Source organism: Dreissena polymorpha, chromosome 10, assembly GCF_020536995.1.
Source record: "Dreissena polymorpha isolate Duluth1 chromosome 10, UMN_Dpol_1.0, whole genome shotgun sequence".
NCBI lineage: Eukaryota > Metazoa > Mollusca > Bivalvia > Myida > Dreissenidae > Dreissena > Dreissena polymorpha.
Genome location: NC_068364.1, coordinates 3,354,836 through 3,372,549, shown reverse-complemented (window position 1 = coordinate 3,372,549; position 17,714 = coordinate 3,354,836). Strand labels below are relative to the sequence as shown.

The following is a 17,714-nucleotide window of genomic DNA, read 5'->3' as shown; positions in this document are numbered from 1 at the left end:
TTTTGAAAGATTGTCTAATAAATAATTGAATATGAACAATTTCCCCATTATAGCTTACATTATACTGTCAAGCACTCGAATAGTCGAGCGCGCTGTCCTCTGACAGCTCTTGTTACAAATATGTGCAAACAAAAACATTGACCCGCTATGATCCAAAACATCTGTTTAAAAGACTTAGCTAACAAAAGATAATTTTTTTTGCAGTGATTTGTATAAATTTCCAAAATATCGGGTGGGGGGAATCAGTAGGAATGGATGAAACTATTTGAAAGAAGGATAATATATTGTTTTTACGCTCTGCATATTTTTTATGTCCCCCACCACTATAGTGGGGGGCATATTGTTTTTGCCCTGTCTGTTGGTTGGTTGGTCTGTTAGTTTGCGCCAACTTTAACATTTGCAATAACTTTTGCAATATTGAAGATAGCAACTTGATATTTGGCATGCATATGTATCTCATGGAGCTGCACATTTTGAGTGGTGAAAGGTCAAGGTCAAGGTCATCCTTCAAGGTCAAAGGTCAAATATATAGCTTCAAAGCGGCGCAAAAGGGGACATAGTAGTTCTGACAAACACATATCTTGTTTTACAATTTGTTTGATTATATCATGATCTATATGTCCAGGTTCCAGTGGTATGTCTATGGCCATGTCACCCCAAAGTTTTGGTTCCGGCTTACCCAATTCACAGCCTATGACACCTTTTTCAAACAGAGGTATGTATCTAAGTGCAGTCTGCAAAATTAACCCATTGTCTGATGGCCAATGAGATGAAATCTCGACTCTGGCGATAGAAAAATTGAATATAGATCGCTTTAATTGCGATGAAAAAAAATCCGATAAAATAAACCAATAAATAATCAATATACTTATTTCAGGCGTAAATTCTTACAGTGACACCGCTTGGTTACTTCCTTTAGTTTTCTATCATTAGTGAATCTCTTAGATGTTATAGAGAGTGTAAAGTCCGGCTCGCGTTTTTAAAATGTTGTAATACTTTTGGTAAACTAAACTTGCATTCTAAGCCCATAAATGAAATAATAGTAGGAGGGTTTTTATAAATTAAGTAAAAGTTTGAAACCTGGAATACTGATTTGTTTACAATCTTACCCCTAATTGCAATCTATATAAAACAACTGTTGTCGTCCTTTCATGAAAATATCACTGTAAATTAATTCAATTTGTTTCTTGCTATGAAAAATTTCCTCTAGCTATGACATTTTCAAAGTTTCATAGCCACAAAAAAGTTAGTTTTGCAGACTGTCTAACGGTGAAATAATTGAATAATGTATTGTATCTCAGGTTTCACCATGAATATTTAATGCGGTCCCATTTTTCAATGTGAGATATTTTTATGCCCCCGCATCGAAAGATCAGGGGTATATTGTTTTTGGCCTGTTTGTCTGTCTGTCTGTCTGTCATTGTGTCAGTCAGTCATTGTTTGTGTGTGTCCCAAAACTTTAACCTTAGTTAAAGTTTTATAACTTTTGCAATATTAAAGATAGCTACTTAATATTTGGCATGCATGTGTATCTCATGGAGCTGCCTATTTTGAGTGGTGATAGTCAAGGTCAAGGTCATCCTTCAAAGTCAAAGGTCAAATATCATTGTGTTTTTCTTTCCTTAAACTTTAACCTTCGTTAAAGTTTGGTCATAACTATTTTAATATTCAACATAGCAACTTGATATTTGGCATGCATGTGTATCTCACGGAGCTGCACATTTTTAGTGGTGAAAAGTCAAAGTCAAGGTCATCCTTCAAGGTCAAAGGTCAAGGTCATCCTTCAAGGTCAAAGGTCAAGGTCATCCTTCACGGTTAAAGGTGAAATTTATGGCTTCAAAGCGGCGCAATAGGGGGCATTGTGTTTCTGACAAACACATCTCTTGTTATTTTATGTGCAGTACTTACGCTGCTGCCAGACATTATCGCCAATGGCGATTATTTTATCCAACTGGCTATTATTTCTAAAAATTGTCTAGAAAAAATGGCGATTATTTTATCCTCCTACATCAAAAAACAAATTGCCTCTTAATGTTGTCCGGCGAATGCGAAATGCCTGCAAATCGGGCCATCAAGCAGGAAAAATCGATAAACGAGATTACCTGTGTACACACTCGACCCTGTGTATCAAAAAACAATTGCCTCTTAATGTTGTCCGGGGAATGCGAAACGCCTGCAAATCGGGCCATCAAGCAGGAAAATCGATAAACGAGATTACCTGTGTACACACTCGACCCTGTGTATTGTCATACACGCGTCAATAACTTTTGCGACATTGTGGCCTGGAGCGTTTTTCTCAATCAGTGTCCGACAGCAGTGATATATTTCGGAAAAAACGTTTTTAATCTCCCCGTGCTTTACCAATTATCGGTAACTGTTAGATCTTTGATAAATTTTCGCCAATTATTATTTAATCCTCATGAAATCGCCGCTTATATTGTGGCTGGTTTAGTTTTTCACGCTGTTTTTTCTGCAATTAGATTACGTTGAACATTGCTTGATGAAATAATTATTTAATCGCCATCAACTAATTATCCCCGTAATTACCGCTGTTGTCGTCTGCTTTAACATAATGATTTCAATTTTTAACCAGGTAACCTGGTTTTTCCAATTCAAAGGGACCCGGCATATTCCATGGCCAGCAAACACGTGTTTGGAATTACACTGAGGTGGTGTATTTTAACTCAGGCGCTGTGACGTTAATTGATGGAATAAATCATTTACAATTGATATTGGCCTCTGCCTACAATATTGCGGCCGATGGCAAACGTCGTATAAAGAGATAAAGTAGTCGAACGATATGCACATTTTAGATTATGCATATTAATATTTTATATTATGCATATTTCATGTGCAAAACGCGTACAATTTTTCGGATTACCGTTTTCGGATTCTGTATTTTTTCGTCGATTATGATTTATTTTCGAAGTTCATAATAGCAAAAATAGAATGAGGAATACACATGCGGTGATACGGAAGGTGTGGTTGATAATATTTCGAGTTGTATTCACCAAAAATTGCAATTGGAAAAACTATAAAAAATAGTATAGCCCAGGGCTCTGGGTGGGTTGGGGCCTCTGCCCTTAATTCTTATGTGTATGTAACTGGAGCTTAGATCTGGTTTGTTAAGTCACACCCACAACATTGAATGTATTCTTTATTGTAAAGCCATGATAATATTTTATAAGAAAATGACACACTGATATTATGCTTGTTTTTAAGTATATATTTATATTATAACTTAAAACCAATAGATATACATTTCCAGTGCCTTCCCCAGGAATTTTTTCAGGCGCCCCGGGGCCGATCAGGGTGGGTTCGGGAGGGGTGTCCCCTCCCTACGTAGATTTTTTATTTATTTAACGTGTCAATTCACGTTCTGTGGTGCGTTATAACTCAAAGAAAAACAGCGTCAAAAGACGTCATTTGGTGCGCTATGACTCTTAAAAAAATCCCCCAGTCATTTAAAAATATATTTTTTTATATTGTTTAAATGTTTTAAAACTTTTCCGCACAGATAGTAAAATCCCGCCTCGAACGATTCCCCAATACATCCGTTTCAACCCGACTCTATTCCTGTATACTTACTATTTTTCAAGTTTCTATTTATTACCCGATAATCCCGTTTATTCCGTTGTTATCAATCTCTTTCTAGTAAATATTTACGATAAAAGCTTTCAGTTATTTCTTTAACACAAACCTTGCCATTTTTTAAGTGACTATTTATAGATTTGATGAAATATTGCCTCTGAATATGCCTCTGAATATGCGTCAATCCCCTGACCTGTTGTGTGCTTGTTAAAACGCTCAATACACGCCATTTGTATGCAATAGACGCGACGTTGTACATGCTGCATAATTTTCGCGCTCTTTTTAATTGAGAAAAAGATTCGGCACAAAATAAATTTGCACTGCTAATTTGAAGCAAAAATATTTAACGTTGCGGTAACATTTACATTTGGAAGTGTGTTTCGGATTAAAAACGCGTTAACATCGACTTACGGGAATGGGTTTCGGACTACAAATTTAATTATTCCCATTTGAGATTTCAACAAATATTAACCGTTGCGTTATAAATTCAACGATAATTTGTTTAAACACTTTACAAGTCGAATAAATGTTTTGACGGAATAATGCATGAAATTCACGTTGTCCACGAGGATCACGGCCGGTTGCCATCATCAGCCTTCTAACTATCGATTATCGGACGAAACATTTACAAGTGTGCGTAATTAATTCAACGAAAATTTGTTAAAGCGCATTACGTGTCGAATAAATGTCGCTATAATAATTAATTGTTTACCACTTGCAATTAATTTCTCGTATTAATTATGAGTCAAAGGTAACACTTGTTTACAGTAAAAAGGTGTGATGATGATGCCCGAAACCGTCTTTAATGTTCTGTACTGTACTAATTACCGGTTTTATATTACTCAAATGGTACAACTTCTTGCTAATCAAGCTGCGATAAACTCTTACTTCATGCCCGACATCAATCAAAAATAATGGTCGATAGCTAACCCCGCCCTCATAAGCATTCGCGTAACCGATTGGACGATGAACTTCACAGTTTGACGACTGGAAAGTTACCAGATACATCCTTGTCAGCATTTAAATGACCGTGTAATGTGGCTAGAATAATCGATACGCGCGTCATGCTATTCTCTTATCAGTGGATTATCCATTACCCCATGTGGTGTTTATGGCGATTACTTGTGAAAGTAGGTACCGAGTGCTCTTTTAAAACAGGAAATATTGTTACACTGATAGGGAAACCTTGATTTTTTTGGACAATCTCCACTTCCTTTTACTGAAGAATACACTGATCGGAAAATTTCAAGCGCCCCGGGGACTCTGATTTCGAAATTCAAGCGCCCCGGCAAGGGGCGCTTAAATGGCCTGGGGAAGACCCTGATTTCATAAAACATAGATAAAATGAGATTCACGGTTTTCTTTTTTTTTTTGCCTTCAGTACCGTTTTGCGGAAAAGTCCGCATATGTTTTGGCTATTATTTTTTTAAGGAAAAAAATTATGGCTATTATTTTCTGAAGGCCAGAGTGAGCACTGTATGTGTTTTGTACAATGAGACCATCATGCCACATTATCATCTCTATCTTTCAGTCCCTTCTACCAGCTGGGACGGCGAGGTTGCTTCATTTACTCAGAAACACGAAAGCCAGCAACACTACTGTAAGAAGAATCATACTTTTGAGCCACGTTGTGGGAAAATTGGGTTAAATGCCTGTGTGTAGTATCGTACCAGATTAGCCTGTGTATTCGCTTATAAGGGGGGACATTTTCTGCTTTCATGGAATTTTTTATTAAAGAAAGTCTCTTCTTAACGAAAATCCAGTCTAGGAGGAAAGTGTTGTGCCCAACAAGCCTCTTGGGACTGCACAGTACAGGCTTATGTGGGATTACACTTTACGCACATGCATTAAGCCACATTTGCCAAGAGCTAGGTTAATTGTATTGTCATTCATTGAGTCTGTCCCATTAAAGTGCAACCCGAATTATTGTCCAATGATCTGTACAATTAAAGGTGTGTGGATTATTATCCCGCGCCATAGGCGGAGGGATATTGTTTAGGCGTTTTTCGTCTGTCTTTCCGTCCGGAGCCATATCTTGGAAGTGCTTTGGGGGATTTCATTGAAACTTGGTATGAGTATATATATGCATTAGAGAATGATGCACATCAAATGGCATTGTACATCATCTATTAATAACTGAGTTATGGCCCTTTGTATCTTGAAAAAATGCTTTTTTGTGTGTGTCCGGAGCCATATCTTGGAAGTGCTTTCGCGGATTTTATTGAAACTTGTTATGGGTATGTATATCAGTAAGAGGATGATGCACGCCAACTGGCATTTTACACCATCTGTTAATAACGGAGTTATGGCCCTTTGTATTGTGAAAAAATGCTTTTTTGAGTGTCAAATATAACACTTTTGTGTCCAGAAGCATATTGGCGGGGGATATCAATTCAACGAATTTGCTTTTTTTTTATGGATCATATATATATATATAATAATTATGTAAAGTCATTTTGCTTTTATCCTTACTCGATGAATAAACAAGTGCAACAACAACTTTGGAAGTCGAAAATTTGAGCATAAGCCTTAAGTTGATGTGAATGAAATAGTGTTTGTTGAATATGCAATTGAAGATATTATAACTCTTGCATGCAAATAATGGGGTTACTGTAATCCCTGTGCATGTCTGTAACTGAGTCTGTCTGTCCCTATGAAGGCATGTCAGACCGAGTACACCTATATGTGAGTTTTGGTTCTGGTAAATCAGCAAACCTGGTAAATGTGGGAGCATATCAACTATTTAAAATGGTGAATTATCAAAATAAATAAATATCTAAGCGAGAAATTTGTAAAGCCCTTTTCTAAAAAAATATTTAACAAATTTCAAAAAATCATAATTTCCATAATAAAGTCAAAAAGACCTAATTTAGAGGTGACAAAAACCATTGTTTAAAGAGGACATGATATTATTTTGCTCCTTGTGTTAAACGATTATTAGTGTTACTGTAAATTTCATATCTTGCAGCTGAATTGTGCAATTCCTCAGCTTTCAAGCTGTATGTGGTGCATTACATGTATTGTTGTATACTTTCAGGGTCTTCACAGCAAATCCAGAGCCCTGAGGCGCCATTACCTCCCTTGACAAATCAATCTGGTAATGACATTCACCCCTTAAAGTAATAACTTTCCTTGACAATGAACCATAGTAAAAAAACTTCTTTTTGTTTACAAATCTTAATAATGATAATGCATGGTACATAAAGAAGTTATAAAAAGTGTGGTTTTGTTATTTAAATAACAAAACATTAAAAAACACAACAAAGAACTAAGAAGAATGCATGCTGGCAATATTGCCATTTGTATGCCCATATTTTATGAGGAGGGGGCATATTGATTTGCCCTTATTTGCCATCAGTCGGTCCTTCCATTTTGCATTCATAACTCAAAAGTATTGGTGCTAGAGGGATGAAACCTTGAAACATATCTACAAGCGTGTGATCTTGTAAACTTCTGTCATCTATATGGTATAACAAGGTGCCATCACCAGAGTTAAGGCCCCCTTTTGAGCAAAACGTTTTTCCACTTACATGTGTGGTGCTTAAACTCCTAAAGTATTGCTGCAAGAGGGCTAAAACTTGACAAACATTAACCAGCATCTGAACCTGCTCACATCTACCGGTATATTTTGGTTGGCAGGTTTGTGACACATTGTGAGTAATACTCCCATTTTACAGGAAATAAAACAAACAAAAAACCTTGTGTGTCCAGTGGTTTTGTTAGGGCAAATTTGGGGCAAAAATTCTAATCTGTTCAGCTGCAGAAGATTTTTTCCCTCATACTACAAATAATTAACGGAGTTTTGCCCTTTTAATGTAAAATTTATTTTTTAAGAAGATTACTTAATTTGGAATTAATCGACTAAGTTATAATCCCAGCCATTTTTGCATTAAAATTAGTCTGAGCATCATGTAATGAAGCGTTAGGTATTTGATTAAAGTTTTATGAACACTTCAAGTAACTCACAAATTATTGCTGCTTGAGGACTGAAATTAAAAAGACTGTATTCACCTTCATGAAATTGTACACCATCATTTTTTTGAAACATTTTTTTTAGCTCACCTGATTGCTCAGGTGAGCTTTTGTGACCGGTGTTTGTCCGTCATATGTGCGTCCGTCCGTTAACATTTGCTCGTAAACACTCTAGAGGCCACATTTCTTGTCCCATCTTCATGAAACTTGGTCAGAAGCTTTGTCCCAATGAAATCTCGGCCGAGTTCGAAATTGTGTTGTGCCGGGTCAAAAACTAGGTCACTAGGTCAAAAAAAAGAAAAACCTTGTAAACACTGTAGAAGTCACATTTCATGCCCAATCTTCATGTAACTTTGTCAAAATGTTTGTCTTAATGATATCTTGGTTGAGTTCAAAAGTGGTTCTGATCCGTTGAAAAACATGGCCGCCAGTGGGCGGGGCAGTTTTCCTTATTTGGCTATAGAGAAACCTTGTAAACACTCTAGAAGTCACAATTTTTTCCCAATCATCATGAAAGTTGGTCAAAACATTGGTTCAATTAATGTCTCGGACGAGTTCGAAATGGTCGAGATCGGTGAAAAAACATGGCCGCCAGTGGGCGGGGCATTTTTCTCTATATGTATATAGTGGCAGTTTTCCCTATTTGGCTATAGAGAAACCTTGTAAACACTCTAGAAGTCACAATTTTTGCCCAATCATCATGAAAGTTGGTCAAAACATTGGTTTTTTTGATATCTCGGACAAGTTTGAAAATGGTCGAGATCGGTGAAAAAACATGGCCACCAGTGGGCGGGGCATTTTTCTCTATATGTATACAGTGAAAACATGTGAATGAAGTAGAAGTCACATTTTTGGCCCAATTTTCATGAAATTTGCTCAGAACATTTGTTTCCTTGATATGAGAGTTGAGTTCAAAAATGGTTCCGGTCAGTTGAATAACATGGCTGCTGGGAGGGGGGCAGTTTTCTCATTATGCCCCATTCCCCTTTCGAAGAAGAGGGGGTATATTGTTTTGCTCTTGTCTGTCCGTCAGTCCACCAGATGGTTTCCGGATGATAACTCAAGAGTGCTTTTGCCAAGTATCATGAAACTTCATAGGTACATTGATCATGACTCGCAGATGACCCCTATTGATTTTCAGGTCACTAGGTCAAAGGTCAAGGTCACGATGACCCAAATTAGTAAAATGGTTTCCGGATGATAACTCAAGAACACTTATGCCTAGGATCATGAAACTTCATAGGTATATTGATCATGACTCGCAGATGACCCCTATTGATTATCAGGTCACTAGGTCAAAGGTCAAGGTCACAGTGCCAAAAAACGTATTCACACAATGGCTGTCAAGGTCACGGTGACTCAACTTAGAAAAATGGTTTTCGGGTGATAACTCAAGAATGCTTACGCTTAGGATCATGGACTTCATAGGTACATTGATCATGACTCGCAGATGAAACAATGATGAAACTTGACCAGGATGTTTGTCTGGACAATATCTAGGTCATGTTTGACATTTGGTAAAGATTGAATGAACTGACTCCTCTCAGGTGAGCGAACTAGGGCCATCTTGGCCCTCTTGTTACACTTTCTAACTTGTTTTGCTGCTAGAGGGCTGAAACTTGACATATTGATAAAAATGTGAACTTTAATACCTCAGAAAGAACTTGAGCACCTTTATATTTTTTCTTTACTTTTTTTTCCTGTAACTAGCATTTCAGAAAAAGACGGAATATGGAGATGTTCATGTCCTATGAACACATTTTTAATAACAAATGCTCACCCTACCCTTTTACTATCCTGGCTGGAGCAGACTAAATGAGCTGCTTTCTAGGAGAACTTGATTTACTGCATGTGCATAAAGTCCAGATTAGCCCGTGCAGTTTACATAGGCTAATCTGGAACGACACTTTTCAAGTTTTTGCTAAGAAGAGACTGCCTTAACACTAAAAATAACAAATCCGGAAAGTGTGGTCCCTGCCTTGGCTACGTAGACTGCACGCGGAAAGTGCGGTCCCTGCCTAGGCTACGTAGACTGCACGCGGAAAGTGTGGTCCCTGCCTAGCCTACGTAGACTGCACGCGGAAAGTGTGGTCCCTGCCTAGGCTACGTAGACTGCACGCGGAAAGTGTGGTCCCTGCCTAGCCTACGTAGACTGCACGCGGAAAGTGTGGTCCTTGCCTAGCCTACGTAGACTGCACGCGGAAAGTGTGGTCCCTGCCTAGGCTACATAGACTGCACGCGGAAAGTGTGGTCCCTGCCTAGGCTACGTAGACTGCACGCGGAAAGTGTGGTCCCTGCCTAGGCTACGTAGACTGCACGCGGAAAGTGTGGTCCCTGCCTAGGCTACATAGACTGCACGCGGAAAGTGTGGTCCCTGCCTAGGCTACATAGACTGCACGCGGAAAGTGTGGTCCCTGCCTAGGCTACGTAGACTGCATGCGGAAAGTGTGGTCCTTGCCTAGGCTACATAGACTGCATGCGGAAAGTGTGGTCCCTGCCTAGGCTACGTAGACTGCATGCGGAAAGTGTGGTCCCTGCCTAGGCTACGTAGACTGCATGCGGAAAGTGTGGTCCCTGCCTAGGCTACGTAGACTGCACACAGAAAGTGTGGTCCCTGCCTAGGCTACGTAGACTGCACTGGCTAATCTGGGGGGACACGATGCATGATGCCCAGTCTTCCCAGGATAAGGCTCAAAGTCATAACTTGCAAATTTACATCTCCTATGCAGCCCCAGAGTTCTGGTGTACTCTAACCTACTTTGAGCTGGATCAGCAGGTGGGTGAGACGTTCAAAGTGCCCTACAGTTGCAGCACGGTGACTGCTGACGGGTACACAGACCCCTCCAGTATCGACCGGTTCTGTCTGGGACAGCTCTCCAATGTTCACCGGTCACAGCCTAGTGAGCGCGCCAGGTAACCAGGAGCTTTTATGGCCAAATAACTGGTATAACCCATTACCACTTAGAAAAGCCCTTTGACCCGTTTAAAGTCTCCTAGAAAATCATATTAAATCAGTTCGAAACCTTATATTTCCAACCCTTAAATACTATGAGCAACGAGTAGCATAAACTTGAACATCTTGCGAGTAGCTTGCAGGCTCATTTAACCTTGTTTATGTTTTAATTGTACTAAATTGGAAACTTATTTATTTTTTACTGCAATAGCTTTTACAATTAGTATTCATCTATTGGGGATATAGACAAAATATTATCTGTCATTATGATGTCCAATAGATTTTTATTTCATAGTTAAACAGTTAAAAAAATCTCTTACATAGGTAACATATTTGCAAACGCTAAAATCAAGTTCATTCTTGCCATTTGCCATACAAATATAATTAGGCAAACAGAAAATTCCATGATCAATGACCTTGTGGCAAATAAAATATTATGGCAAGTAATAAGGGATTCAAAAAAAGCAAAGTATTTCTTCATTTATAAATTTACAAATATTAAGTTTAAGTAGAGAATGGCTATATTTTGTATTGAATTGCATTCAAAAACATATCATGCAGTAAGTTGTGATATCCAAATGAATCGGCCCATTGCATTTCGACTTACGAGAGAGTTATGATTTAAATTGCCGTTTGCCCAAATAAAACATTTATAAGAAAGCAGACGTGTATTCGTGACTTTCTTCCATAAAATGCATGTCATAGACTGTTGTATATTGCATATTAGTTTGTACACATTTTGTTTTACTTTTTGATCTTAATGAGATAATGTAAAAAAATATGCAGAACTCATATCTTTATTATGCCCCCCTTCGAAGAAGAGGGGGTATATTGTTTTTCTCATGTCAGTCGGTTGGTCCGTCCGTCGGTCCGTCCACCAGATGGTTTCCGGATGATAACTCAAGAACTCTTAGGCCTAGAACATGAAACTGCATAGGTACATTAAACATGACTGGCAGATGACCCCTATTGATTTTCAGGTCACTAGGTCAAAGGTCAAGGTCACAGTGACTCGAAATAGTAAAATGGTTTCTGGATGATAACTCAAGAATGCTTAGGCCTAGGATCATAAAACTTCATAGGTACATTGATCATGACTGGCAGATGACCCCTATTGATTTTCAGGTCACTAGGTCAAAGGTCAAGGTCACAGCGACTCGTCAAAGGTCAAGGTCAGTAACTCAAAACAGTGAAATGGTTTCCGGATGATAACTCAAGAATGCTTAGGCCTAGGATCATGAAACTTCATAGGTGCATTGATAATGACTGGCATATGACCCCTATTGATTTTCAGGTCACTAGGTCCAAGGTCAAGGTCACAGTGACTCAAAATAGTAAAATGGTTTCCGGATGATAACTCAAGAATGCTTACGCCTATGATCATGAAATTTCATAGGTACATTGTTATGACTGGCAGATGACCCCTTTTAATTTTCAGGTCACTAGGTCAAAGGTCAAGGTCACAGTGACTCAAGACAGTTAAATGGTTTCCTGATGATGACTCAAGAATAATTTGGCCTAGGATCATGAAACTTCGTAGGTACATTGATCATGACTGGCAGATGACCCCTATCGATTTTCAGGTCACTAGGTCAAAGGTCAAGGTCACAGTGACACAAAAAGTATTCAAACAATGGCTGCCACTACAACTGACAGCCCATATGGGGGGCATGCATGTTTTACAAACAGCCCTTGTTTCTATCAGGTTACCCACTTCTGCTCTCTTTTTTTCCTTAAAGTTCATGCTTATAAAAATTGCTAGGTAAAAAATCCTGACTGGGGTAATGATTTGAAAAATGCCTGTGTTGAAGACTGATTCAAAGGCAATCTTGGCTCTGGTAGGTTTTAAATAGTACAAGGGCTAAAAAATCAACAAAATCTCTGTCTTCCATAGGCTACACATCGGTAAAGGTGTCCAATTGGACTATAGGGGTGAGGGTGACGTCTGGATACGGTGTGTCAGTGACCACAGTGTGTTCGTCCAATCGTATTATCTGGACCGGGAGGCTGGGCGGGCACCGGGCGATGCCGTACACAAGATTTATCCCAGCGCTTATATCAAGGTAGGAAACAGTTTGTGCCCTTTTTTTGATAAAAATAGAAAGTTAAACAAATTACTTAAATGTTTCTTTAATATTTATCAGACTTTCTTTCTACTGTGAACATTTCAAAATTTCCAAATATTGGAAAGTTATAGCATCAATGGGAAATTCTTTTACTCAACAGCTATCCTTTAATTATATTAACCAGAAAAGCTATCGGGATAGCAAAGTGTTTTGTACATGCACTTCTCATTGCACATCTGAGTTTGGTTTGTTGTAACCATACTAGACAAGTGGGGTTTCCTCATTTCTCTGGTCTTCCCAAACAGCATCAACTTCATTCAAACTGTAATATCTTTTAAGAGGCAACTACACAGCTTGACATTGTATGTTGTTTCTAAATTCATCCAAACATTCATGAGTCTAGCAAGTTTTGTAGGTTGGAGTGCTGGGAGACAAAACAGGTCCTCACCTGCAGAGGCAGATGGACCTGGATAACAGAAATACAAACTTGCAAGCTATATCAATGTGTCACTCTACAAAAAAGCCTCGTTCTAAGAAATAAATGGGGCTTTATGCATGTGCGTAAAGTGTCGTCCCTGTGCAGTGGAACACTTGTGGCTTAAATGTTTTTTTTGTTAGCTCACCTGATTGCTCAGGTGAGCTTTTGTGACCGGTCTTTGTCCGTCGTCCGTCCGTCTGTCCATATTTGTTCGTAAACACTCTAGAGGCCACATTTATTGTCCGATCTTCATGAATCTTGGTCAGAAGCTTTGTCCCAATGAAATCTCGGTCGAGTTCGAAACTAGGTCGTGCCGGGTCAAAAACTAGGTCACTAGGTCAAAAAAAAGAACAAACTTGTAAACACTGTAGAAGTCACATTTCATGCCCAATCTTCATGTAACTTTGTCAAAATGTTTGTCTTAATGATATGTTGGGTGAGTTCAAAAGTGGTTCCGGTCCATTGAAAAACACGGATATCAGTGGGCGGGGTAGTTTTCCTTATTTGGCTATAGAGAAACCTTGTAAACACTCTAGAAGTCACAATTTTTGCCCAATCATCATGAAAGTTGGTCAATACATTGGTTTTATTGATATCTTGGACCAGTTCGAAAATGGTCCAGATCGGTGAAAAAACATAGCCACCAGTGGGCAGGGCATTTTTCTTTTTATGTATATAGTGAAAACATGTGAACACTGTAGAAGTCAAATTTTTTGCCCAATTTTCATGTAATTTGGTCAGAACATTTCTTTCCTTGATATGAGAGTTGAGTTCGATAATGGTTCCCGTCAGCTGAATAACATGGCTGCTGGTGGGGGGGCATTTTTTCCTTATTTGGCTATGGGGAAACCTTGTAAATACTCTAGAAGTCACAATTGTTGCCCAATCATCATGAAAGTTGGTCAAAACATTGTTTGTATTGATATCTCGGATGAGTTCGAAAATGGTCCAGATCGGTGAAAAAACATGGTCGCCAGTGGGTGGGGCATTTTTCTCTATTTGTATATAGTTAAAACATGTGAACACTCTAGAAGTCACATTTTTGGCCTAATTTTCATGAAATTTGGTCAAAACATTTGTTTCCTTGATATGAGAGTTGAGTTCGAAAATGGTTCCAGTCAGTTGAATAACATGGCTGCCAGCGGGGGGGGGGGGGGGGCAGTTTTCCTTATTTGGCTATGGAGAAACCTTGTAAACACTCTAGAAGTCACAATTTTTGCCCAATCATCATGAAAATTGGTCAAAACATTGGTTTTATTGATATCTCGAACAAGTTCGGAAATTGTCCAGATCGGTGATAAACATGGCCGCCAGTGGGCGGGGCATTTTTCTCTATATGTTTATAGTGAAAACATGTGAACACTAGAAGTCAAATTTTTGGCCCAATTTTCATGAAATTTGGTCAGAACATTTGTTTCCTTGATATGAGAGTTGAGTTCGAAAATGGTTCTGGTCAGTTGAATAATATTGCTGCCAGGGGGGGGGGGCAGTTTTCCTTATTTGGCTATGGAGAAACCTTGTAAACACTCTAGAAGTCACAATTTTAGCCCAATCATCATAAAATTTGGTCAAAACATTGGTTTTATTGATATCTCGGATGAGTTTTAAAATGGTCCAGATCGGTGAAAAAACATGGTTGCCTGTGGGCGGGGCATTTTTCTCTATATGTATATAATGAAAACATGTGAACACTCTAAAAGTCACATTTTTGGCCCAATTTTGATGAAATTTGGTCAGAACATTTGTTGCCTTTATATGTGAGTTGAGTTTGAAAATGGTTCCACTCAGTTGAATAACATGGCTGCTGGGGGGGGGGGGGGGGGCGCCATTTTCTCATCTTTATATAGTAAAAAAAGCTTATGAACACTCTTGAAGTCACATTTTTTGCCCAATCATCATGAAACTTGGTGAAAAGTTTGGTTTTATATATATATCACATAATTAATGCCATAATTATTGCCTTTAGATTGTCCAAATTTTCATTATATTATACAAAATCCTTGTAAACACTCTAGAGGTCACAATTTTGTTATAGATTTTATGAATCTTGGTCATAAAATTTATTTTTGTAAGCAAAGTTTGATATTTGGTAAGAGGGGTCACCATAATAAAGGTCACCAGGTCAAATCTTACAAAAACAAAATCACTCCATATGCCAGAATTTTGGTTCAATAATGATGAAACTTGACCAGGATGTTTGTCTGGACAATATCTAGGTTAAAGTTGACGTTTGGGAAAGATTGAATGAACCGACTCCTCTCAGGTAAGCGAACTAGAGCCATCTTGGCCCTCTTGTTTAAAGGAATATTACTACTCAAAATCTACCAGAATTTCGTACAATATTTCGTAAAATCAAGCTAAACAATTAAAAATCATTGTTCCTAATGGCAATTGCCGAAATTTCAACGCCAGATGTGGTCTGGTAAAATAGATGTTTGTAGATGTAGATACAAAATGCTTAGTAGCTCACCTGTCAGGAAGTGACATGGTGAGCTTAAGTGACTGTGTGATGTCTGGCGTCCGTTGTGCGTGCATGCGTCCGTCCGTCAACAATTTGTGTGTGTAGACAGTAGAGGTCACAGTTTTCATCCAATCATTATGAAATTTGGTCAGAATGTTTATATTGATAAAATCTGAGTTGGGATTGTATGTGGGTCATATGCGGTCAAAAACAAGGTCACTAGGTCAAATAATAGAAAAACCTTGTGAAGACAATAGAGGTCACAGTTTTCATCCAATCTTTATGAAATTTCGTCAGAATGTTTATCCTGATGAAATCTGGGTTGGGAGTGTATTTGGGTCATCTGGGGTCAAAAACTAGGTCACTAGGTCAAATAATAGAAAAAACCTTGTGTAGACAATAGAGGTCACAGTTTTCATTCAATCATCATGAAATTTGGTCAGAATGTTTATCTTGATGAAATCTGGGTTGGGATTGTATTTGGGTCATCTGTGGTAAAAAAACTAGGTCACTGGGTCAAATGATAGAAAAACCTTGTGTAGACAATAGAGGTAATAGTTTTCATCTGATCTTAATGAAATGTGGTCAGAATGTTCATCTTGATAATATCTGATTTTGGATCATATATGGGTCATCTGGGGTCAAAAATGAGGTCACCGGGCCAATTCTAGTAAAACCTTGTGTAGATGAAAGAGGTCACAGTTTTCATCACGTCTTAATGAAATTTTGTCAGAATGTATTAATTGATGAAATCTGGCTTGGGATTGTATATGGGTCTGATAGAATTTAAGTTGATGTAGCAAGGTTAGTCAGGTGAGCGATTGAGGGCCATCATGGCCCTCTTGTTTTTATTATTGTTTTGTATTGGTATCATTTTAGTGTTTGGGTGGCGTATGAATAGTTATATTCGCGGGAAATTAAAATGGAATTGTGTCACAAATAAATAAAAACGAGCATTTTGTATCTACAAAAATCTATGTAATCATACCATATCCAGCATTGAAATTGTGGCTCTAACTGTAAGGAACACTGATTGTTTTGGTGTTAACTTTATTTTCCGAAATTATTTTCGAAATTTGCGTTGATTTTGAGCATTATAGAGACTTTGAAAGACATTTCCGGTACTTCTTGGCAAAAAAATCCACTTAAAGCTGGACAGTTTCATCCCTGATTACACTTTGCAGACACCGTGGGCTTATCTGGGACGACACTTAACGCAGATGCAATAAGCTATGTATTCCCAAAGCATGGCTCAGGTACAAAAAAATATCCATCTTTTTTCAGGTGTTTGACATCCGTCAGTGTCATCGTCAGATGCAGCAGCAAGCCGCCACTGCGCAGGCTGCAGCAGCTGCGCAGGCTGCTGCAGTAGCAGGAACAGTACCTGGCCCTGCATCAGTGGGAGGGATAGCACCGGCAGTGGGTGAGTGTTACAACTGCCGCATCATGGTGCTTGTGTTGATTGGTAAAACACTGGGCAACCAATCCTGGGGTTACGGGTACGATTGCCAGAAATGGACACGTCTGACATGCTATCTTGTATGTAGCAGTGCTAAACACTGCTCTCATGAAAGAACCAGAAGTCTCTTTGTAATGAGTATCAAACTGTGGTTCCTTGTAATCCAATACGTTCTCTTCCTTTTACTATCACTTCATCCAAAAGAAGCATAATGGAAATAATTGCTTTGATTTAACGTACTTTCTAACATCACATTCAAAGAAGAATCACAATGAATTGACAGAAAATCTGTATTTGTTCCAGGGCTAAGTGCTGCGGCAGGTATTGGTGTAGATGATCTTAGACGACTCTGTATTCTCCGCCTCAGCTTTGTGAAAGGTTGGGGACCCGACTACCCCAGGCACAGCATCAAAGAGACACCTTGTTGGATTGAGGTAATTCTATGGCCGCTATATATTGATGGACTTTAAAATAGCTTTCCCAAATGCGAACCATCATAAGATGTTTGGCGTGTAACTCTTCCTCAAAGGTCAAAGTCACGTGTAGTGGTCAAAGGGTGAATTAGGCCTTATACAACTCTGGTTGGTAGATATTTATCATTCAATTTTAAAATAACATCACAAATGAACGTAATGAGGAGATGGCTTGTCACCCTGTCTCCTGTCCTGAAATGTCAAGGTCATGCTTAGAAGTCAAAGGTCAAATTAGGCAAAAAACAGGTGGTCAGGACTGTA

The 17,714-nt window shown here is 38.6% G+C and overlaps 1 protein-coding gene across 3 annotated transcripts in view; it reads left to right on the top strand.

Moving 5' to 3' along the window:
* LOC127848830 (mothers against decapentaplegic homolog 4-like) overlaps positions 1–17,714 on the top strand; it is a 38,437-nt gene that overhangs the window by 14,252 nt on the left and 6,471 nt on the right. For all 3 annotated transcript variants that reach the window (XM_052381484.1, XM_052381482.1, XM_052381483.1), the window contains 7 exons: positions 626–715; positions 5,123–5,191; positions 6,629–6,688; positions 10,293–10,476; positions 12,411–12,579; positions 16,806–16,944; positions 17,284–17,414. In XM_052381484.1, the coding sequence (XP_052237444.1) occupies positions 626–715; positions 5,123–5,191; positions 6,629–6,688; positions 10,293–10,476; positions 12,411–12,579; positions 16,806–16,944; positions 17,284–17,414 (842 nt within the window). The remainder of the gene's footprint in view (positions 1–625; positions 716–5,122; positions 5,192–6,628; positions 6,689–10,292; positions 10,477–12,410; positions 12,580–16,805; positions 16,945–17,283; positions 17,415–17,714) is intronic.